This window comes from Athene noctua, chromosome 5 (assembly GCF_965140245.1).
Source record: "Athene noctua chromosome 5, bAthNoc1.hap1.1, whole genome shotgun sequence".
NCBI classification, from domain to species: domain Eukaryota; kingdom Metazoa; phylum Chordata; class Aves; order Strigiformes; family Strigidae; genus Athene; species Athene noctua.
This window is the reverse complement of record NC_134041.1, coordinates 22,661,802-22,685,958: the sequence shown is the minus strand read 5'-3', so window position 1 is coordinate 22,685,958 and position 24,157 is coordinate 22,661,802. Positions and strand designations below refer to the sequence as shown.

Sequence of the window (24,157 nt, the reverse complement as noted above, 5' to 3'; positions counted from 1 at the left end):
AAGGAATTTGCCTGTTGGATTTAAAGTGATTGTTAAAGGAAACAGTAAGAGGAAAAGGAAATTAGCAGGAAGTTTCTGTATCAGAACTATGACAAATTTTAGCCTGCTGAGAAGCTTTCTCAAAAAATGCATCGGAATATTTGAATTGCAAAGTGAATTGTTTAGTGCGGCTTATTCCAACAACTGAAGTTTAAAGAAAGATCAGAGTCAGGTCAGATAAGTTAGGAAAACTTGAAGTAATATTTAAAATAGTTAATGCAGTTGCTCCTTGTGTCATACCAGTCTATAGGAGGAGACTGCATCTTTCCCTACAAAGTGTAGAAATAATCACAGCAGGGGATTTCTGCTTTAAATTATACCTGTAATATAGATGTTAGTAACAACATACTCTACTGAATATACCTCCCTGACTGTTGTCCTGGTAAGTGCAGCACACCATAAAAGAAAAGTGAGTGGGAATGTCTGCAGAACCATTCCCATATGTGCTAAAGCTTGATGACCAAAGAATGTTTATAACTCTCACCCTTCAGTAGGTTAGCACAGCTGCTGCACTTCCCAGAAAATCTCAGCTGCATTGGCTACTGGCCCATAATGTAGTTCTTCGTAATAGCATCTTTTGAGTTCTGTGTGCAATGGGAAAAGAACTAGTGTCATACAGAAATGTGTTCACCCTCTTTCATCATCCCCTTTTACTTAGAGAATGTAAAGCAATCAGCGCATCATAGTTGAAATCCAGCTTGATCAGCAGGTGACCAGCAGAGGGGGATAGACATTAAGCTCTTGCCACTACTTCACAGGCTTATCAGAAATTGGTTCAGTCAGGGAATTTGTCTGTTTTCCAACCTGGAATACTAGAATTGTCTGTCTGTGAGACCTTCCAAGTCATAAAGAAATTAATTTTTTTGCAATTTATTTCGTATTTCCTAAAAAAAAAAAAAATAGAATAAGTTTGGGTTGAAATTTGCAAAACAGTAATGAAAATAATGACATTTTCATCATTTCATTCATCCCACTATTTAAAAATCACTGCATTCTCGTGTTTCTATGGAAAAGTTCTGTAAAAGTACAAACTGCTATTTTTCTGAAAGCAGCTCAATTCAAAGTCAGATCATATAGCTGTAGCTCTTCAGCTTTGTATATACTGACAGCATGTAATGCAAATATTCAGTTCTCTTTGGCTTTCAATAAAGAGCACAGAAGGAAAGACATGAGAAACGCTTTTTCTGTTGTAGTTATGTCTCACCTGTAAGAGAATTGGTGTTGAAAATCCATAACTTTAGAGCAGAAGTTTTAGGTTTACTTTTAGAATTAATTTGAACTATGAGTTGCAATTTGGATGTCTCTCTGAGGTTATGCCTCTATCAAACACAAGTTGTTAGACAGGAGTTACTGGATGAGATTCTCTGACTTCCAGTGCAGGGGAGATCAGACTGGCATGGTGTAATATTCCTTTTAGCCTCAATATCTATGACTTTAACTTTTCTTATTTAGATTTACTAGATGCATAACCTTATCCGGTATAAAAGCAAGACACTATAGACTAGAAGAGAAGGTCTAAGGAAAAAAATTCAATCTTTAACAGAACATTTGAAGGAAAGAACTGGGGAACTGAAGAACTGAGAAGGCTGATAATGAAGGGAAGTTTTGTTCTTACTGAATGACAATACCAGGACACTGAATGCAAGCTCCTAATCTAACTCTAAGTGTCATGTGATTGCAAGACAAGAAAGGTAGCCCTTGAGGGGATGAACTGTTTCAATATTTGAAAGCTTAGGTCAGTCTTCACATGGATATTAATTGGAAACCAGAGCACAGATCATGTGTCTCATGTGGCATCTTTCATGAGTGTTCATTTAGCATGTAGAAAAACACATGCTTTACCAGAAAAATCACATTGAGTAGTTCCAAAACTTAGCAAAATATAGAAACTGCTGTATTAATTCATGTTATGGGTATGAAAGTGCAAATCTTAGAATTTCATTTTCTCTCCCATGCTGACTCCAACTTACTTGTAGAGGACAAAAAGGCAGTAGAATAAAATCCTGACATATTAGATAGCTCTGTGCTAAGACAGCAAGTTACATAAAATTCCCTAGGAAAGTTTGAAAGGGTGAAGAACGGAGCCACTAAAGAGTGACTCCATATACCTCTGCTAAGATCCACAGCAATGGTCAGGCTCTTTGGAGACACTGATAAAATTAAGGAAAACAGCATGAATACTTGGTTGTTGTCCAATGCCAGAAGGAAGTCACAGTCTAAAAACCCACTGCCCAAAAGAGGTCAGTCAGTGGTGTTTCAGCTATGTAGCACACTAGTTCTCTTTACAAATGGGGAAAGAAAAATAAATCTTTAAAGTATAATCCAGAATCTACTGAGGCTCTGCATATATAGACTTGAAAAGCCCCAGCCTCTGAGGGGAAGTGTGGAAGTCTGGCTGCCTTCCAAAGCCTCAGACAAATCAGTCCCAAGGCTCTCACTGACTGGTGCCAGGGAGCGTGGTTCTGAAAGGTGGTTAGTGAACTTCACTATGTATATTCCAGGGCACAGCAATTGGTTTATTAACTTCTGACCCATGTACATGCCTTATTTTACTGGCAGTAATACATTGCATAGGGGGAGGGGGAAGGTGCCAGTGAGACAAAGGAAAATGTGGGTAACACTGCCTTTTGTAGCAGTATTTTGTGTATGTTCTGAGGCCAAGAGTAGTTGCAGAGTGAAATTTTACAAACACAAATACTTCATTGTTTCAATCTTGTTCATTTGTTTTTATACTAATGTAATAAAAGACTTTACTGAGTACTATAACCCATGGATTTGTGTCATTGTGTCGAGACATGTTTTGACACATCAGACTTCAGCTAACACATTTGGTTTCATTTTCTTTCCCATCAGTTATTGTTTCCAACAACAGATGTATTATTTTAATGACATTCCTTATTCTACAGGGAGACCGTGGCCCACAGGGACCTCCTGGCTTACCTGGTGAAGATGGATCAAGAGTAAGTTTCTATTTACACAGTAAAATCTAGAGTGAATCCTCATGTAATGGGAATGTGGTCGTGATACGTGTTCTTTTTTCCTAAAACTTCTATTCCCTTTGACAAAAAACAGGGAGAAGATGGGGAAGTTGGACCAAGAGGTCTCCCAGGTGAAGCTGTAAGCAGTGCTTTCTTATTCTTCCGTTTCTGTTACAAACAAAAGTCACTTTAAATTTTTTTTCTTTCTCTGGAACTGTTCTGAATTACAGGTATAAAAATGACTGCATGTGTGTATATAGAGAGAATACTGATTCTGGATGAAAAGCAAACAAATGAACAGTTTTGTTAGGGGTGAAGTACTACTTACAGGATTAGATTTAAGTCATGAATATATCCAGCCAAGTATACAGAACCTGCAGAATCACAAATGCTATTTCTTATCCTATTGTGTAAAATCAGTCACTGAAGTCTTTGATACATGTCAATATAACCAAGCCCCTGTTGCTTTGAAAATGTTTTCCAAACATCTGCTTATTAGAAAATAAGGCCCAGCTTCTTCCCCTTTTTCACACTGCTGTGCTTCATTGTGTATTTTTACACTTGCTTCACATACAGAATTTCAACCATTGTCAGTTGCAATTCTGCAGGTGCTGTCACTGCAGAGCAGAGTTCTGCATTGCAGGCAAGAAATCATGCATCGAAAAGGGGAATTTTACCCTAAATACTGCTGCCTACTCAGAAAGTAGGAAAAAGATGTGACAGAGTTGGTGTTAGTGAGTTGTGACTATATCATGCATGAGGAGACTGGAGACTCAGTCCTGCCTACTTTAGCAACATGACAGGAGTGATGACACTAATGATGAAAACTAATATTCATTTACATGGTATAAAGCCAAAAGATGCTATAGACCAAATCTTACTCACCTTAATTAGGAGAATAGTCCTATGTCTTTTATGAAATTTTTTAGGTGTAGGAAGAACAGATCTGATTTTGATTTACAGATTGCCTTGCATTTATTATAATAAAATTATTAGTAATTTTAAATTATTTATTGGGTCTCTACTACAGACAAAAGCACTGTTATACATTTAGAATAGTAGTATAGAATGTGGCAGACCATCATGTTTTCTAAGGGCATGAATACAAACATCTATGCTACTATTCAGGACAGACCTTCAGGCCAAGACACAGCTGAAACTTTAGTGGAAGATGCTGTGTGATGTTCTGCACCAAGAAATATAAATAGTTATTTCCTACCTTTCTCTGAAATGAGAGTAGCTCATTTCAGAGAAATACAGTAGCTAGATAAGAGCTTGCCCTGCCACTGAAATCCTGTTCAGACATATGGTGGCCTTCAAGAGAATCTGTTATCCGTGTATTCCTTCCTTCCTTCCTTCCTTCCTTCCTTCCTTCCTTCCTTCCTTCCTTCCTTCCTTCCTTCCTTCCTTCCTTCCTTCCTTCCTTCCTTCCTTCCTTCCTTCCTTCCTTCCTTCCTTCCTTCCTTCCCTCCGTCTTTCTGTCTTTCTCCTTCAACTCCCATGCTGCCTTCCCCATATCCTTCCTATTCCTTATGACATTCCTTTCTCAGTCCTGCTCCTGGGCCTCTCTGTTCAGAAAAAATCATGCAGGTGTTAATAAGTGTTTGTTCTCTTACAGGGTCCACGGGGATTACTGGGCCCCAGAGGTACACCTGGTCCCCCTGGACAACCAGTACGTATGAACTGTTTTGTATTCACAATGTCCAGAAAAAAATGGAAGACCACTGAAAGTTGCTTATGTTTATGTTGTTTGTTGTAGGGCATTGCAGGTGTTGATGGACCTTCAGGCCCAAAAGGAAACATGGTAAGTAAACTGGGAACTGAAAAGGGAGTGGATTATAAGAATCCTTTCCACATTCTCTTGTCCCAGCCACTATGCCATCCCTTCCATTTAATTAAACTTTTCTGTCATACTCAGTTTCATGATGATTTCACATAGAAAAGAGAAGCTTCCTCTTACTTAGACTTCAGCCAAAGGGCTTAACCATGCTTTCTCTCAAGCTCCTTTAGTACTGTGGACTCCAGTGCTAAGGTCCTATGTGTGGGCTGTTATTCTCTATTAAAGACAGACAAATTTTCTATTAAAGAAAAGGCCATGATATTCATTAGCATGAAAAAATATCATACTGGGTAGAAAGCTGGTGTTAGACTTTAAAGAGGGAGGAACAAAGATGAGTTTGTATTCCTTTTAGTCCTGACAATGAAGATCTGTAGTGCAGAAATGCAAACCTAATGCCCTGGTATTTTTTTCCATGGTAGGGTCCTCAAGGGGAACCAGGACCTCCTGGTCAGCAAGGAATTCCAGGCCCACAAGTAAGTGTAAAATAACTCTCAAGAAATACGATGTAATGTGCAGCAAATGTTTAATAAATGGAAATTACTAAAAGGCTAGCTTTTCATGTGCAAAACTGATAAAGCTTCAAGGATTTTATAAATAATGCTGAAAATGTGCTGAGGGCAGTGGAGCAGAGTTTTCAAGTAAGCTTTCAGAGGGATTTTTCATTCAGGAGAAAAATGACTCATTCAGTGTTCCTGGAATGCAGCAGGAATGGCCACACCTGGAGGAGGGTTCTGAATAGGATCTTGTTACAGACCTACTGCCAGAATAGTGGCTTGTGCAAAAGGCTCACACAAAACTCCTGATCTAACTCGTAAGGGGGAAAAAAAGCCACTTATATTTGCCAGTGTGTTTAAACAGATTAATGAGGGACCTTTAGTAGGGTGAATGTATGTATATTGTTCTCCCTGGTTTCTCACACTGGTTTCTTTTTAATAGGGGCTTCCTGGTCCGCAAGGTCCTATTGGACCTCCTGGTGAAAAAGTAAGTTACAGCATTATTCTGGTATTTCACAGTCAGTTCTGTGCAACAACCTTGCTTATGTGCTTAAGGGCTTTGCTGTGTTTTACAGAATAGTAACCTAGGATCTCAAAATTAACAGATCTTCCTGAAATCATCAAGTAAATTGAAAAACCAATGGAGGTCTGGATTTCCTTTCATATATACTTTTTCACAAGCATAGTTTCCTCCCTTTATTCGGGATTAATTTTCTGTTCTTAGCTTCAGAATCACATCTACAATATTAAACCATGTATACTTGTATGTTAGTTAATATCACTGCAAACTGTGAAAATTATTTTTATTAATCTCTTTTTTTAATCAAAGTTTAACCTACTCAAGTCTGATTCTGTTCTCTTTTTTTCAAGGATTATATTTTGACATAACTGCAGTATAATTGGCATACTGCAGTGTCACTTGTTTTTTTCAGCTCTGTTTGTACACGTTCTTGTGGTGTGAAACATGTCATCTGTTAATTTTTAAAACGTCACTTGAATTTTACACCAATTTTGCTTTTCTTCTCTTCTTGCTGAATTCCTGGTCTATTGATTCTTCTTTGATTTTGTTCCTCTTCCCTATTTAGTATATACTTTAAGAGAAATTGAATGAGATTTTAGGAAAAAATATACATGCTTTTTACCTGCCTGTGTGCCTAAGAAGTATTATTCTAGCAAAATGGGCTAGATCCTCAATGTACACATTCAAGACACTTTCATAAAGACATACCATGCCTTTCAGCTATGAAAGTTGGAGTTCTGTAACCTGTACTCTGCCTCTTGATCTTGTTGGTATCTTTCATATGGTTAATCCTTTTATTCCTGAAATTTTAAATAATAATTTTGTACACTGGAGAATTCTTCCCCATTTTGTGTTGGGTATGTGCACATTCATAGAGTAATTCCTGAAGCCTGCTCTCAGTCAAGCATCTCACTAAAAAATATGGGTGATTTGTATTGATTAAAGATTGTAAGAACTGACCTTGCGCTAATATATTATATGACAATATTTTCCTGGGTTTAGTTTTGTTATATTTTTTGTTTATCCCTGATAACCATATCAAGGCATTTAGGTATTTGTTTTATATCCTTAGCTCTTAGATTCAAATGTATTGGATATGAGTGTGGGGTTTTTTCCTTTTTCTTTCCTTTTTTTTCCCAATTATTATTATTATTTTTGTTGTACTCTACACCTGCAATGGGTTTGCCATTGCCAGTTGTTTTAAAATGCTAAAAAGATTTAAGATAGTTTGAAGCTTTAGGGCATACCACATACCAGTCCTCAACAAGGATGATCCTCTGTCATCCTAGCAAATGATAGAATGTTCACTATTGTTCTTATGATGTGTCTCTGTTACTGCCTTTAGGGACCTCAAGGCAAACCTGGCCTTCCTGGCCTTCCTGGTTCTGATGGGCCTCCTGTAAGTAACCAAATATTTTATCCCTTGAATGTTTAAGTACTTTTACCAAGTAATAAATATTTCTGGATACCTGTGTTGCAAAAAGAGAGTAAAAGCACTGGTAGTCCTACTTGTCAACAACATAAGATCCATCTAACACCCCTGTATTATTTGAGCTGTTAAAACTAAGAGAATTACATTTTTGAAGCAGCTGCTAAAAATGTCTGTGGGCCTTTAAAATGTGTTCCCAGATGATGAAATGCATCTGAAACATCTGCAGGGATGTGTAAATAACCTAACTGACACACAAGGGGCCAGATACTGTTTCACTGTAGTCCTACTATGTCGGTATGGCAAAGCAAATCATCTCTAAAAATGCTCAGCACTTGTTCTCTGAGGAAACATAGAAGAGACTAGATCTTTCTCTGCTTCCTGACCTAAGGTGTGTATTACATGTTTGGGCTTGTTCTTTCTTTGTCTACACTGGGACAAACCTGAGCCAAACTTTAGAATCTTGTGATCACTAAGGAATTCATCTTATCTCTGAGGATGCATTCACTTACATGAGCAGAGTGTAACCTAACCACCTGAGTAGCATTGCTTGGAGTTTAGACATTAAACTTAAACGGAATCATTGTTCATGACATGCATATACACTAGTTTTCTTGCATCAAAATCATCATCTTTTTATACCACCAAGAGCCATTAGACAGTCACTATGACTTCTCAGACCATGTCTCTCCTCCCCATGCCATTTTCCCTTACAATTTTTCTTTTAGTTTAAATCTGCACTTCTTAAACCTGACTTTCAGTAGGGTTTTGCTAGGATAAGAACAACAGAGCTGTCTGCAGGGGTTTCAGTACATAGATGTTTATACTACAAATACAGAACTGTACCCAGAGCTCTCACATCTCTCTTTTACCCACCCAAGTACTACGTTCATGGAGAATGTTATATATGCAGTGACAGTCCAGCTGGAAATCTGTATCTTGAATTTTTGTCTAAACATTTGAACTTTCCCCCTTATCCTTTTCTGCATGCTGGGAACAATATTAATTTCCAAACATAAGCATTATTTTAAACTCTGCATATTGTTAAACCTTAAAAGCAAGGAGGAAATGCTGTAAGAGATAATCAGGTATGTACCTTGTATACATCCCTACTGTGGTGGGTTGACCTCAGCCAGCAGCTGAGCACCCACCCAGTCACTTGCTTACTCCTCCACAGCAGAATGGGGGAGAATCAGAAGATCAAAAGCAAGAAAACTCATGGGTTGAGATAACAACAGCTTAGTAAGTGGAACAAAGCTACGTATACAAGCAAAGGAAAATAAGGAATTCCTTCACTACTTCCAATCTGCAGACAGATGGCTAGCCACTTGCTGGAAAGTTGGGCCTCAGCACACATAAGAATTACTTGGAAAGACAAACACCATAACCATGAACATCCCCTCCTTCCTTCTCCTTTCTTTGAGCTTTTATTGCTGATCAAGACATCATATGACATGGAATATCCCTCTGGTCAATTTGGGACATCTACCCCAGCTGTGTCCCCTCCCAGCTTCTTGCCCACCCCTAGCCTACTCACTGGGGGGTTAGAAGGGAACAAAGAGAAAACTTCCATGCTGTACAAGCACTGCTCAGCAATAGCCAAAACGCTGGTGTGTTATCAACACAGTTTTAGTGACAAATCCAAAACACAGCACCATATGGGTTGCTGTGAAGAAAATTAGCTCCATCCCAGCCAGACCCTGTACACCTACCCAAAATTATCTCCCTCATGCACAAGTAGTTTTTTTCAGAGAAAGGGCAGGAGAGGCAGGTTAAACTAAATCCATCCTAATTGACATGACCTATTTATTATACAACCGTAGAATTACACTAGTGATTGAAGGCAATGAACGGTACCTTCTGATTGCAATGGGCTCTGTAACTGGTCCCATGATATCTGTGTTAAGATGAAGTGGAAGCTCAAGAGTATTTTTTCAGGAGATCAGGAAAATTCTTGCTAGCTATTTTGTTTTACTTCTATGTGAGGAAATGTTCTGTTTTGAAAGTGAGACATTGTTAAAAATGGTATATTATACTGGAATGAATGGAAATCTAAAGGCTTACAAATATGCTCTTTAATAGCAGCATTTTTCAAGTCATTTAATGTTATAGAGGCCTCTGATACTGGATGGAGATTTAAAATTTTGTGCACAAGAAAGCATATTCTGTGAGATTAGGAGTAAACAACTGACACACATACATTTTAAAAAACAACATATATTCAGTGTTAATAAGACAAACCCTTTAAAGGAAAGTTAATAATCACTGATAAGCAAGTATCAAATACTTTTTATTTTAATCATTATTTTAATAAATAACATACTTTAGACTGTTTTCCAAGGCCAGAAAATTGAATATAAGCACCGGAGGTTTGTCATAAGAGATTAACAGCCACGCCAAAGTCATATCATGTTTGTCACACTGAAAAAATTTTAGGATGTCAGTGACTCCAAAACATGAACGATTTTAGTAACTGGCAAAACTAGAGATTTACTATGTTCCTCTAATAAAACTGATGAACATAAATAGAAAAAGGATGCCTGACTGATTCTCATAAAGAGTAATATTCTATATTCATTAAAGTGCCTTTAAATTGTGTGTACATTTTTTCAGAAAGAAAAAAAATTGACTGGTCAATGTTTTGAGCACTGCAGTATTAACATCAGTGATGTAGAATAAAGACTAAGACATATTTTGCTGTAAAAGCAGGTCACAGTTTGAGACATAGAACGTTAAAACTAAATCAGCCTGCTATTGGCCTCTGCAATTCCATAATATTTTAAATAATTTTAGGAATGTCTTCATGCTGTATTATTAATCACCCTGCTTGTTTCAAAATCAAATTTGAGAGTATCTTGCATTAAAAACCTCTTACTGCTGAAATGTTAACTAAACAGAAGTGATCAGGATATTCCTGAAAACATTAACATAACTATTGTTCAGCTTTTTCTTTGTTACATAAACTAAATTGGTATTGAGAGGAAAACCTTTCCTCGGAATTTTGTGTGTGTGTGTTCTAATACAGAAGAAGGGGGGTTAACGACCAGAAATTCAAGTGTTTATATAACTGTGTTTTTAAAATAAAATATCACTACCAAAAAAATTAGTATTATCCAAATGAGAAACATTTCTCTTAAATCAGGGTCATCCTGGCAAAGAGGGTCAGTCTGGAGATAAAGGTGCATTGGTGAGTTTTAAAACTTTTCCATTTATTTACATAGCTTTCAAGAAAACCTTTAGCAGTTCTTCAGCTTTATGACATATTTTTTTTTCTCCAAGAACCAAGGAAGATAATAAAAAACCCATGACACATTCAAAGCATCTGTGTGCAGACAAATGTATTTATTATATTCTAAATATTATAGAGATTCAAAATAATATAGAGATAACTCAAAGTAAAACCAATTGTGGAGTTCACAGAATGGCAATCAGTTAAAAGTTGCATACATTTCATATAAATAACTTGTAAATAGTTTGAGTTTACAGTTCCGTTGTAGAATACCCACTAGGGTTCTTCCCAACTTTGATTTTTGAAGATTTACAAATGCGTGCATATACATTGTATTTTTTTAGGTCACTTTCAAGTCAGCATCAGTGAAAAGTTATTTCTTTATTTCTTTATGAAGCACTGAAGGGTCTTGGGGCTCTTTAAAGTATTCTGCTTGCTCAATATTGACCCTTATTTATTTGAATAACACCCTTTATAGCACCTGAAATCAGTTTCAGTTGCAGTACTGATTTCAGTGGCAATACCAAAAAGCTGTATTCTGGATAAATAGAATGAATGAATGAATAATACATTGCAGAAAGTACATATTACCAATGTATTACTGTTTGTCCAAAATGTTATCTGTTAGAGGCTTGTAGATTTTGTCTTGATTTCTTAAGAAAATAAAACTTACGCAGAGCATTTTTGAAATTACAGGTGTGTGACCATCTGTCAGTTGTTCCTTATGTCTGTTGAATTTACTGATCAATTTCAGTCAAATTTGATAGAAAATTTTATTTCTCAGAGACGTTAGTCTAAAGGTTTTGTGAAAAGACACAGTTGGAAAGGGGAAAAAGACCTTATCAGTGGCCCCACTGGGGAGAGGTTTTGTTATCTGTCCATCTCAGACATTAAAGAATCAACAAAGCAGCTCAGCCGCAGACACAGATATGTATATTTCCAGGCTGCTTTGCTTCCATTGTTTACAGAACACAGTTTCTTTAGACAATGCCATTGGATTGCATAGTATTGAAGTTAAGCATCATTAAAATGCTCAGCAAACCATAAATAACAGCATCCAGACACCAGTCAATATTGATAGCACCATGAGCCTTTTAGCTTTCAGATTTGGAATGTCTTTTTTTTTAAAGACCACGATTTTTATTATTATCATTATTATGGTATCAACTTTTTACTTTTGTCATCATCATAATTAAAATACAAATTCTCCAGTAAGACACCACTGGTTTCTAATAGGCATCTTTTTGTTTGTTTGTTTGTTACACTTTCCATTTATCATTGTTTCAGATAATTTGTATTGTGGATAGATGTTTCCCAAATATACAAGTAGAACCAAGTTCATAATTCTATTAATAGTTTTATAGTGACATTGAAGGGTGCTTTGTGATGCCGTCACTTTTCTTAGTGGCAGGCAGCCCAGTGTTATTTTGATGTCTCACACACGAGTGCTGCATTATAGTGAAGGAACTGGGATTAGACTCAGAAGAGAACTGCTTGCTAAACAAGTGCTGTACAAACAAAGGTTCTTTACTCCAATATGTTTTAGGGGCCCCCAGGTCCTCAGGGTCCAATTGGCTATCCAGGTCCTCGTGGTGTAAAGGTAAGATTTAATTACTAGATTCCTCCCCCACCCCTTTTTGAATATAGGCATGTGGGTCATTCTTTATATTCTTTCTGTAGGGAGCTGATGGTGTCCGCGGTCTCAAGGGATCCAAAGGTGAAAAGGTATTTAATTTCTTTCCCTTTTTCTGTGTTTCTTATTTCACTGCAATGCCTTTTGTGTCCTTCACTGCAGTGTGTTTAGGAACACAGCAGTGGGTTTATTTTTGCCTTACCCTGAGGACATACCAAGCCCAGTTCATAAAACAGTAACCTCCATCGTTATTTAAATTGGTGCAAAGTGAATATAAAACCTTCGGTTATTAGAATATTTTTGGACCTTCTTCACACCCATTTAAGAAACTTCTCTCAAAGGGTGCTCTTAACTAGAGAATTCAACATCCCCCCTCTTGCTAATAGATTCTATAGTGGATACTGAAAAGTTTGTGCATCAAAGAGATTTGTGGTGACAATAGTGCCATCTTAGCTGTTTAGGCAGAGCTGTAGGCTACATTTTTTATTTTTTATGTGCAACTTCCAATGACTTTCTAGGTTCCAGATATTTTTGTACCAGACATTGGGGGAACTTTTGTCAAAGTGATGGACAGCTCCAGTCAGATGCATATAAACAAATATGAAGAAAGCTTTTATGTCTCCCTGATACCATTAATTCTGTATGTAGAGCTCTTACTAGAGCAAACACCAACTACTGCGATCTCTATTGATTTCTGATGATCTGCGGTGGCTGCAACTACAGACCATATTGGTGTTAATTCCCACTTCCCTCAGCACTTGGAATGAGAGACAAATAACAAACACCATTGGTCATACCTCCTGACCACACAGGCAAATTCAGCCTTGTGGCTCTGGTGGCTACTGTGTGTATATTTATAGCTATGTCTAAAGCAGAAGACTCACTTGCCAAAAAAGCCTTGATTTCAGCACTAGAGATCTGTCTTTCAGGCTCAGATGTCAAGAGCTGCTGTACATTCTTCAGCTTTCCTAAACCACAGTTTGTCTAGTCTGCATACTCATTTTAGAGTTGCTCAATTAATCTAAACTAAAAAGGAGTGTGTTTAATACCTGTGGAGACTGGACAGTTCAAAAAAACAGCTTTTTCTGATGCCTTATTGAGTGATTAATGTCCAGCTAGGACAAAATACAGGACTCACATATAAATAAGCTTAATATATGTGTTTATATATGTGTATATCAATGAATACTGATTAGCATAATCTCTACAATATTTCTGTGGTCCTAAAGACTGAACTCATAGTTGCAGTAAGACACTGATCTCTACTAAATACCTAAAAGGTCACACATGTTTCTTAGATTGTCCTCACAGTGCTTTAAAGGTCTGTTACACAGGCCTTTTTTTCTGAAATTATTCAAATGCCATTACATGGGGGAAAGCACTGTAAGAGACAGAAATAAATAAACTGATCATTCAGGAGAGCCTCTGTAGATCTGGAATGATCCCAGGGATATCAGAAGAGGTCCATCTCTGTACCAACCAGTAAATGTGACTAGAACTCTTTAGCTATTTTATTTTTTGTTAACAGCAGAAGAGGAAATAGAGCATTCAGCTCTCTCCTCCTACATGGAACAAAACCAGCCTTTTTAGATCTCAATAGCTGGAACCTCACTGTGAAAGCTGGAGGAGAGTTTCAGTTCATTTGGCAGCCATTTGGTCACTAGTTGGCACATGGTCAGTCCTTGGTGATTTGTTGCAAAGTGTTCTCATATAATTATTACAAGTCCATGTCCATAACTGAGCACCTTTTGCAATTAAAGCTTTTTTCATGTGTTTGCACTCTACTTTTTTCATCTTTCTCTAAATTTTAAGAAAGACCACATTGAAATTTTAATGTATGCAATATAAGATGACCATATAAAGCTTAGTTTCACCATCAAGAAAGAATGGGAAATCATTTTAGAATGTTTTTTAGGGTATTTTTTTCAATGAATCATGATGGGTTACCTCAACTTTTTTTAGATGAACACATACTATCAAGAAAATATATTTGCTTGTTTGATTATTTTTTTAATCTTAATGTCTCCTCACCTATTTTGATCTGTTCATCACTAGAAAATCTATTTCTATCACATTTTCTAGGGTTATTTGTTTCATGCAGTATGACTACTTCTGAACAGAGTCAAAATGGCTTTAGCCTTGCAATTTGTCTCAGTTGCTGATCTGGGAGAAGATAAAGCTTTTGCGCACCCAGGAGTTCAGACTGCAAACTTCTTTTTCAAAGTGAGGATGAAATAGAAAGCTTTTCTTTTTATTTCAGCAACATGGAGCACAGTATCACTCTTTCCTGGCTTTCTGGACAGTCCAAATATTACTCATTTTCTAAGTCATCAATATTACTTCAGCACATAATAAACCATCATCATAGTAAAAGATTTTACTATGTCCTTATTCATCACAAAGACCTTCACTCCCAGGATATAAATAAGCATTAGATAAAAATGCAGTCAATAATCTTTGTTGTCTGACTATTGGATCAGTAGTTATATGATGAGTTAGTCTAAGAAAGAGGTAACCAGAAACTGATCAGTTATGCTAGAGCAAGTCATGAACTCCATTGAACAACTGGAGATTTCTGTTTGTATCTGAACTCATACAGGTGTAAACGAAACTTGTCTGAGTACTGTCTGCCTGTACTTCAGCACGAAGACCTATTAAAATGCTTGGAGTGAATTTTCTACCAGAATTTACTAGGCAGTAAATAAGTAGTTCTCACTAGGAATAACAGTAATGTGCATCTGTTTTGCCATGGTGTATGGATTTAGTCTTAATGTCCATTGGTTTTTCTACTTTCTTTCATTTGCATCAGCCAATGAGAGCAGGCAGGTCTGAGTACTGCTAGACACCAATCTGCTATACAGAGTTGACTACTTCTTTTAGATTATGAACATTTATATATATATATTTTTTTATTATTAAGATGTCACAACCAGCCAATGTTTTGATTCCTTTCATGATGCTATTAAGACACTAGTTTAAAAGAAAAATTAATTAAAGGGAAATTCTTCTATCACAAAGAGTAATACTGAATAATTTGCCATCATTTTTTTAGTTAATTGAATGGATGACCTTATTAAAAAGAGTGATAATCAAAAAAAGCGTAGGAGTTCAGAAAGGACTTTGCCAGATAATTCGTAGTAAAACAGTAGAATTCTATTTTCTCTAAACAGATTTAAACAGCTGTTATTAGGAACTTAAAAAGTAATTTTGTGTCATGCACTGATATACTTTCTCTAAAATATCAACAACCATGTTAGATTTTCTGGTGTCTGAAGTTCTCACTTTATCTATGCAAATTATTTTAATCTGTAGTGAATGTATTTTCTTATTCTGTCTGCAGGAAAAAAAATAAAAATCCCCTCTATTATTAAAAGTTGCATGCATTTCTGCCTTTTTTAGGGTGAAGATGGTTTTCCAGGATTTAAAGGTGACATGGGCCTTAAAGGTGACCGGGTAAGTATTTATTCGCAGCTCACATGTTCTTAAAAAGTTTAAACGTTATTATTTTGAAAGGATCACTGAAGCAAACAAATAAATTTAAACCAGAAATAAAATAAAACCTAGTATCTTAAATTATTTATATTCCCTATGCATGTACAGATTTGAGCCAGAGATTACATTCTTGTGAATCAACAATGGCACAGTTCTGAAGAGAATGTCAGTCTTAGATATCCTTTTCACAGAGCTTCTTCCTAGGGAATCTTCTTTTCCAGATTCCAAGATCTCTAGTATCTGCCTGAGGAAAATTAATCTACCCAGGATAAAGATACTTTGATTCCAACCTAGCATCTTGCAGATCTCTGTCAAAATGTTGTTTATTTAGCCCAATGGGCACTTACTTCCTTTCATAGTAAGAGTTGTGGAGGTTCTAAAAGAACTTCTCACAAGAGGCTTCTGGCATGTATCTGTATGAATAAATAACTGTGAAGATGGTATCCACATAAGTACCTAGAAACAAACATTTTTCTTTCTTTGGACTGTCAGAATGCCTTCACAAGAATTTAGGGAAGGAAAAAATAAGAATACACAGTTTGCAAATGCAGCTCTCTTCAGGCAAGGCAACTGGGCTCTTACACTTTGAAAGTAATATTCAGCATCTAATTTATATGTATTTGCATTTATAGAGTGAACATAAACAGTGTTATTTTCCTAATCTAGTTGAAGATATCCCTGTGTGTTGCAGGGGTCTTAGACTAGATGACCTTTAAAGGTCCCTTCCAACCCAAACCATTCTATGATTCTATTATTCTAATCTCTATTTACATTTACTGAAAACATTTTCAAGTAATTATAGGTAGGCTCTCTAATATATGTACAAAGGCAATTGTTCATATTTATAAGGTGGTGTATTTTAGGGAGAAATTGGTCAGCCAGGTCCACGAGGAGAAGACGGTCCAGAAGGTCCAAAAGGTCGAGCAGGTCCATCTGGGGACCCAGGGGCTGCTGGTCCAGCTGGGGAAAAGGTTAGTAGCCAGATATCAACATAAACGTGTCACTGCCTGTGATGATCTTCATCATTTAGTGATGATCTTCATCACAAAAAACCCAAGCCTCCAGATCTGCAAAATCTTCAGCTACCTAACAGTAGTTTTTATGAGACACCATTACTACAGCAGACCACTGGAGTTCACATTTGAACAAGTATTGAGAATCTTTATTTTGTAAGTATACAAAAGGGCATTATAGTACTTTATCAGCATGTGAGGCAGCTAAATTCTTATCCCAAATTACATACAGAGCATGCCAGCAAAGGAAAATGCATTGCAAAGAAAACAGTTGGGAATAAAGGAGGATAAAGGTGCTGCTGGAGAGTGAATTTCACAGACATATGACAAATTGTGACATGAAGATTGTTTTAAACAGAAAACCTATCCTGAATAAAAATCCAAAATAGGGTTGGCAAAAGTGAAAGGGGCTGTTAAAATAGAGGACTGAAAAAAAGGATAGTGACATGAAATACAGGAGAGCACAAGTACAAATCTCTGTAGAATCCTGACCTCAATGATACAGAGGAGGAAAGGAGCCTGAGGAATGCATGTGTGAGTACCATATTTCACTGGGTGATGTCATCAGAAAAGAAAGATGATTTCAGCAGTGGCAGTTGGGTAACTGGGAAAGAATGATAAAATAAAATAGAAATGATGGTTTAGAAATGTGCATACTATATTTCACTAAAGTGAGAAGATGCTGATGAAAATATTTCCCTTTAATTTTTTTGGTTAACTGTGGGTTTAATGCTAGTTCTGTCTTGAAAGGAATAAGACAGAAAGTGCATTTTACATTTCTTTCTCAGTCTCACTGTCCTTGAAATAAGAACAATTAGTATTTTCCAGAAACATCCCATCTGACATCATGATTAATTATTCTGTCTTTTCTATATACAGTCTTCAAAAGTATACATTGAAATCTTAGTATGTGGTACTACTAGAAAGGTAATAAGGTTCACAGCAAAGAGGTTTTCTAGGAAGAAAAAAATGTATTCAGCAAATTTTGGAACAAACTCTTTTCATCAAAAGTTGCTACTTTTTGCATGTATATCATTAGTAGAACTTCGGAAAGATGTTAGGGTTATAATTTGAGCATAATGTCATTCATAAACTCTTAGAAAAGTATATATCCAAAAACTCAGTTCACTCATTGCAAATAAGATTTATTCTCAGGTTTACTTAACTCTTGGGAATTACGTATGAATTAATGTTCTCCACAATTTTGCAAGATATCTCACCAACTGAAAGGTCATTGAATTGATTCATTAGGTCATGTATCAAAGAAAATATAAAAAAAGAAACTCAGAACTATTTTCCTACCTGAATGCAAGCTGAGTTCACGCCAAAAAGCCAGTGTAGTCAGTTTTAACTAGATCAGCAAAACAATCTGGTATAATAAGGGTCATATTATCTTCACCCACAATATATTTGTGGTCTCCAGAAAGAACTGTATGTTTCATGGCAGTGGTTGTTTTTAGTATTGCTAACCCGCCAAAAATGTAAGAATATTAGGAATCTTACAAAAATTTGTATTGTTGTCATGGTATCTGCAGAATAATTAATTGACTGAGGACATCTACAAAACAGTCCATCTTTTTCAAGTCTTTATAATCTAAATTAAAAAAACAAACAAACAAACAAACAACAAAGTAAATCAAAGACAAAATAAACTTTGTTTTATTATTGTTTGTTTTTTAATAAGAATTTCAGTTATTTTTAATTCTTCTTATTCAAATTACTCAGTATGAATATAGATTTATGTTTTCAAGCATTTCTTCTTCACTATGACATATATGGGACTCTCTCAGTCTCACAAATCCAGAATCTTAATCCCTAAATATCAGAACATATTTGAAAAAAATATTGGTGTTGATAATACTGTTAGCTGGGCTTGGAATTTTAGACCAAAATTTTTCCCTTTTCTACAAATATTGATACCTTTTCTTGCCCATTGAAAGTCAAACACCTTATGTTGATATTCTGAGAATACTTGGCCAAAATGGAGTGTGTCAGAGAAGACTTCTATGATGTTGGTCCTGTGATACCTATTTTAGCACAAAAACTAGAATAATCTTTATGAACACTTAGATCTCCCCACAATATTAGGGAAGTGTCTGAAAGACCAGTTATTAATGTCCTGTTTCCTTGACATTCCTATGTCTTATTTAGTCCAAAGGTACTACTCTGCCATAGTAATGAAAATACCAGAGTAGTCTTTTATTCTCTACAGTCAGCTGTTTCTCTGATAAGAAAACTCTCTTTCCAAGTAGGTCTAGGGCTGGATTTATTTAGTAAAGAAAATGCCAAGTATGGTGCCAGAACAATGAGAACATATCAAAAAAGAGCTTATAATCAAAAAACCATGCATATCCATACTCAAAACCTAGGCAACTGGGCTTGCTTAATCATAAAATCAGGGACAAAACTTTCACTGAATTTGGCAAGACTTTGATGCACCATCATGCTGCAAAACATTTCAGTCATGCATGCAGCTTGTTTCAGTGTGGCACATAACTGGCAGCATTATGAGTATTTTCATAAATCAGAGACTTCATCTTTAATAATGTCTTGGCCAGACACATGCACTTACATGATTATGATAAAACACAAAATCTTTACTCGTGTGGTGCATTTTTTATGAATAGACATGTTTATTTTGACAAACTTGCTTTCCCATACAGGTTTCTCCTTCCTCTTTTTCACTATCTAATCTTACTGCAGAGTACCACATTATATTGTATAATCATGTGTTTTCCATTGAGATCTTCTCCAAAATGTGGTAGTTTGGAACATAGGCAAATAGGCAAATTCTTCCCCAGAGTTACCATCTTTCAAAGACTGAAGCTGCTTTCCCTTGCCTTTGGAAATGACAAAACATCACTCATCCTCTAGAGGTCTGAAGAGACAGACTCAATGGGGTAGGGTACTGTATTTCATTTCTAAGAAAGGTTAACATCAGTGTTGATCAGACTACTCATCCTGTTGTCTTTTATGAACATGGCAGTTTGGCAATATTTGTTCACAAATCTATTGTCAGCAAATAGTGGGGTATAATTTATCATATTCTCAAAGAGTTCAGAACTGTTCAAGAAACAAAATGTTTCTTCAAATGGCTATTCATGAAAAATCTGCGGAAAACAAAGCAGCCATCACATTATAAATTAAAAAGGATTTCTTCTCCCTTAAACCTGTCAACCTCCTGATTTCTTAGGGAATATTGTTTAGTGACCTCAGCCTCATATCACTACACAGCACTTCATGGGGAAAAAAAGGAAGATGCTGAACTCATTGGAGTAGGATTTTTATTTAAGTTTGGTGAACTAAGCACACTGGTGATTAACAGTAAAAATGAGAAATTGGTTTAACTGAATATTATATTCCATGAAGTGGAATATATATTCAATTATATATCCATTATATTCCAACTCTGTGTTGTGGAAAAAATACTTTCTGTAGAAGTTTGCTGAACCACTAGGGAGGATAAAATAAAATAAAATAAAATTTAACACTGCCTTCTTACTGCAGGGCAAGCTTGGTGTGCCTGGATTGCCAGGATATCCAGGAAGACAAGGCCCAAAGGTGAGCTGTATATCTTGTGCTTTGACATTAGTCACAATGGCAGTTATTTTCTGTATTTGTATGTTTGGGGAAGCAGGGTGTGAGCATCAAAGCAAGGGCTATTTTTCACGTTTTCTTTCTTGACAATCATGTTCTGAAGTGAAATCTTTAAAAATGTTGGATTCCCTAAGGCAGGCTCTTTAAGGACCCCTATCTTTCCTCTTAACTATATTGCCTTCAAACCTTTGCCATCCTCTCGTGAGTTGTATTTGTGTAAGTGCATCAGATTGGAATGCATTAAACAATTAGAAAATTATATGCTTGAAAGAGAATGAGGACCATGTTGACCACTAAATGGATACTGATAGTGATGACAATTTTCCATGTGGTGCAAGCATTCCATTTGTGTCATTACTGCTTCTTCCATAGAATAAGTCATATTTCTTTGAAACATACAATTTACAATTTTCATCATGTTTTCCTTTTCCTTCTGTTAAGACAAACATGACAAAACCCAACGCTTAGTTGATATATGTGCCCACATCTATCCTTCAGCTATTTTTTATGTTTTGATTGCAATAAAAGACAATATGGGTGGGTTCTGCTTTAAGTGAAAGCTTATATTTTTAAAACATTTTTATGAAACATATTTTTAAAAAGGTTATCTTTACACAGCTTTAGGTAATGGGCATGCTAAATTAATTGCAGGATCTCTTTTCTGATATTATCAAGAAAGAAAAAAATGGAATAAAAACCTAACTCTACAGACATTTCCCAATGTAGACGAGGCCATTAGGGAGACATTGCATCTCCAGACTGTCTCAAAGATGACTCATGTTGGAAAGTATCGCAAGTAAAAGAATCTCTTACCCCTTCTACACAACTGAACAATCAACCTGCAGTAAAATCCTCAACTTTGCTCTAATTTGGGATCAGTTTTTATTTTCAAATTTGAAATTATGATTTTTGGAAGAAATACAACTTCCTGACTGGCTAAGCGGAGTGTTTTTCTGACTCTGGCCTATACTTTAGCCCTCTTCAGTCAGATGAATGAACTATCTGAAGAATGCTTATTCATTGAACATTCTGTGTTAGTGAAAAATATCAAAACAGTCTATGGAAAATATTCACGAAAACTATTCACCTTGAGAGACGTGGTTTTTTGCTTCTGTTTCTTAACTCAAATGTCGAAAATTTCAGTCTTTCTTTTTGTTCTGATTTAGAACTGTCTTTTGAAAAGTATAAGATCAAAGAGGTTTTACATTATTCAGTTCTAAGAATAAAAATGATGTAACACTTCAAATAAAAGTTGATTGATTCTTCTTTCAGCAAACACTTGATAAAGAATTTCATTACTTTAAATTTTTATCACATTAAAATTGAAAATAGTTCTCAACCTGCATTCACTGTTCCTGCTTCTAATTTGTTGGTCAAATTTCCAGGAAAGAATAATGACAGCTACAATACATCTACTCACTAGAGACTAGTTTTGAAAGTTACTCACAGTCCAGATCAAATTGTCATAAGGTAGAGAGAAAAAAAAGAAGTAGCATCAGAACAGCTGTGTAAAGCAAATAAGATATCTTGTCCTGGTATTGTCAAGAAGGTTCACACCATTCTTTTTGTTGCTGCTTGCTTGCTTTTCATTATTTTTATTCAGAGAATTATTCTTAGAGTACTGCCATTATCTGGTAATTTTCTCTAGGTTTTTTTTTCCTGTCCAGTCCCTCTTGATTAACACAATTGCAAAAAATAGCATATATATTTACAACCAAGTCATGCCTGTTAATGCCCGTCATTAGAGTTTGTTTTTCCTCTGGCCTTGTAATTATAAAGAACATTCTTGGGCTTTGCAGATCAGAATTTCCAGAGTTTTATTCACATTCTAAGTTATAACTGGTTAAGAATTTAAAAAGAAAAAAGAAAAAAATGAAAAGGAAGGGGGAGGTGGAGGGGGAGGAGGAGGGGAGGAGAGGAGAGGAGAGGAGAGGAGAGGAGAGGAGAGGAGAGGAGAGGAGAGGAGAGGAGAGGAGAGGAGAGGAGAGGAGAGGAGAGGAGAGGAGAGGAGAGGAGAGGAGAGGGGAGGGGAGGGGAGGGGAGGGGAGGGGAGGGGAGGGGAGGGGAGGGGAGGGGGGTGGAGGGGAGGGGGGGGGAGGGGAGAGGAGACCTCTTACTTTTCTCCAATCAGTGAATATCACTCAAGGTTTCATTTAAATCAACATCAGTGAAGTTGTACTGCCCCCAATTCATTAATGGATAATTGGAATGATTTTGTGAAACAAGATTCATTAAAAGAAAAACATAAGTAAGGAAAAGAGAAAAAAGGAAAAAATACTTACTGATGTTTCAAAGAAGAGCACCAAGAAATTCTAAGGTTTTGTTATATGCATTTTATTTGCCCCTAAAATATTACTAGCAAGCTGCAGATATATAGATGCATTATCACAGCAGGGAGTCTGGCCAGTAGTTTTAATGGATGACCTAACTAAACACTGCTTTGATTTGCATCTCCAGTCACTTAAAACTATATTTTATCAAGTCTACCACCTCTTTGACCCCAAGTCCCTTATGACAAATTAACACCTTTGCAGGTAACAAGTCTGCTGTCCCTCTGGACCTGTATACCAGAAATAAAGAAGAAAATAGTACTGTTCAGATTAGACTGGGCAGTTAGCAGAAGGAAAATGGAGAAAAAAAGAAGCAGAAATAATGCATGGAAGTGGTTTTATGTCAGATGATCTCCTCATTTTGCTTATGAGATGAGCATATAAGCACATGTACAAATTGCATGAATCAGTGAAATGAAACTAGCCAGTGGTCAGTTTACAGTGAGTAAAGCACTTCAAGTAGTTTACAGCTCAGTCAAATGAATAGAGGGCCACACCACTGTTCGGATGTGGCAACACCTTACGGTTATTTTGAATGAAGTAATTTTGTAACAGAATTATTATGCTGTGAGGCAACAAGGCCTTGTTTGTTCCTCTTTGTTGTGATACTGTTATTTCTAGTTGTCTGTTATGATAATTTCTTTCCTACTTTTAAAAATGGTGCAGATTTAATGAATACTTTATTGTCTAATAAGATGACAAATAATGTCCATTCTCTACATTGATTTTTTTAATGCATTCTGGACTTGAGGCGTTATGGTAAGTTAATTTACAGCTATTCATCAGAGCTGTCACACTTGCAAGTTTGATGTGTAAAATGTTCATGACTTTGGAGGTGTGCTTTACATAAAAATTAAATGTTGGCTATACTACTCTTTTGCTATTGATAACCTCTGATATTTTTATTGATTTCTTACACAGGGCTCAACTGGTTTCCCAGGATTTCCAGGTTCCAATGGAGAGAAAGGTGCAAGGGTATGATAATTCATGTTTGTGTTAATTAACAATCATGTTTGTGTAATTAACTTTTAGGAACTCAGTGGTATGGAAAGTCACTGAAATCTAGGGATACAAGCTACTATGAAAAGAACTATATAAACAGGCTTTTCACACTTAAGATGAACTCCTACAGTTATGTAAAGCAGGCCATACTGACACTAGTTCTCATTCTTTAAGGTATTAATCTAAATATACAAGAACTCACTTTCTCAATATGTATGCTACCATAATTAGATATATTTGAAAATGAGAAATCACATTTGCTGAAGTATCTTTTTTGACAGTATAGCTGAATGAGTTGGCAAGGACTATTTTCCTGTATCCTATGAATTATCCTGCTACGATGCAATTTACCCTCAAGGAAATTCAACTTGTATTTCATAAGTATTCTGATTTTCCACAAGGTTTTTTATAGGCTGAGCTTCGAAAATGCAAAATATACCAGACAAGATGAAGAACATGTACTATTACATACACTAAAAAATTAGATGCAAAATGACAGCTTTTGCTGCTTTCTTTACTTGAAGCAGGTGAGGGAAAATGTTATGCATATTCTTCAAACTA

The 24,157-nt window shown here is 36.1% G+C and overlaps 1 protein-coding gene across 5 annotated transcripts in view; it reads left to right on the top strand.

Moving 5' to 3' along the window:
• The window catches only part of COL11A1 (collagen type XI alpha 1 chain), a 169,484-nt gene that overhangs the window by 73,409 nt on the left and 71,918 nt on the right, over positions 1-24,157 (top strand). For all 5 annotated transcript variants that reach the window (XM_074906694.1, XM_074906695.1, XM_074906693.1 and 2 more), the window contains 14 exons: positions 2,946-2,999; positions 3,112-3,156; positions 4,636-4,689; positions 4,777-4,821; positions 5,277-5,330; positions 5,794-5,838; positions 7,217-7,270; positions 10,443-10,487; positions 12,076-12,129; positions 12,210-12,254; positions 15,562-15,615; positions 16,518-16,625; positions 20,175-20,228; positions 23,516-23,569. In XM_074906694.1, the coding sequence (XP_074762795.1) occupies positions 2,946-2,999; positions 3,112-3,156; positions 4,636-4,689; positions 4,777-4,821; positions 5,277-5,330; positions 5,794-5,838; positions 7,217-7,270; positions 10,443-10,487; positions 12,076-12,129; positions 12,210-12,254; positions 15,562-15,615; positions 16,518-16,625; positions 20,175-20,228; positions 23,516-23,569 (765 nt within the window). The remainder of the gene's footprint in view (positions 1-2,945; positions 3,000-3,111; positions 3,157-4,635; positions 4,690-4,776; positions 4,822-5,276; positions 5,331-5,793; positions 5,839-7,216; positions 7,271-10,442; positions 10,488-12,075; positions 12,130-12,209; positions 12,255-15,561; positions 15,616-16,517; positions 16,626-20,174; positions 20,229-23,515; positions 23,570-24,157) is intronic.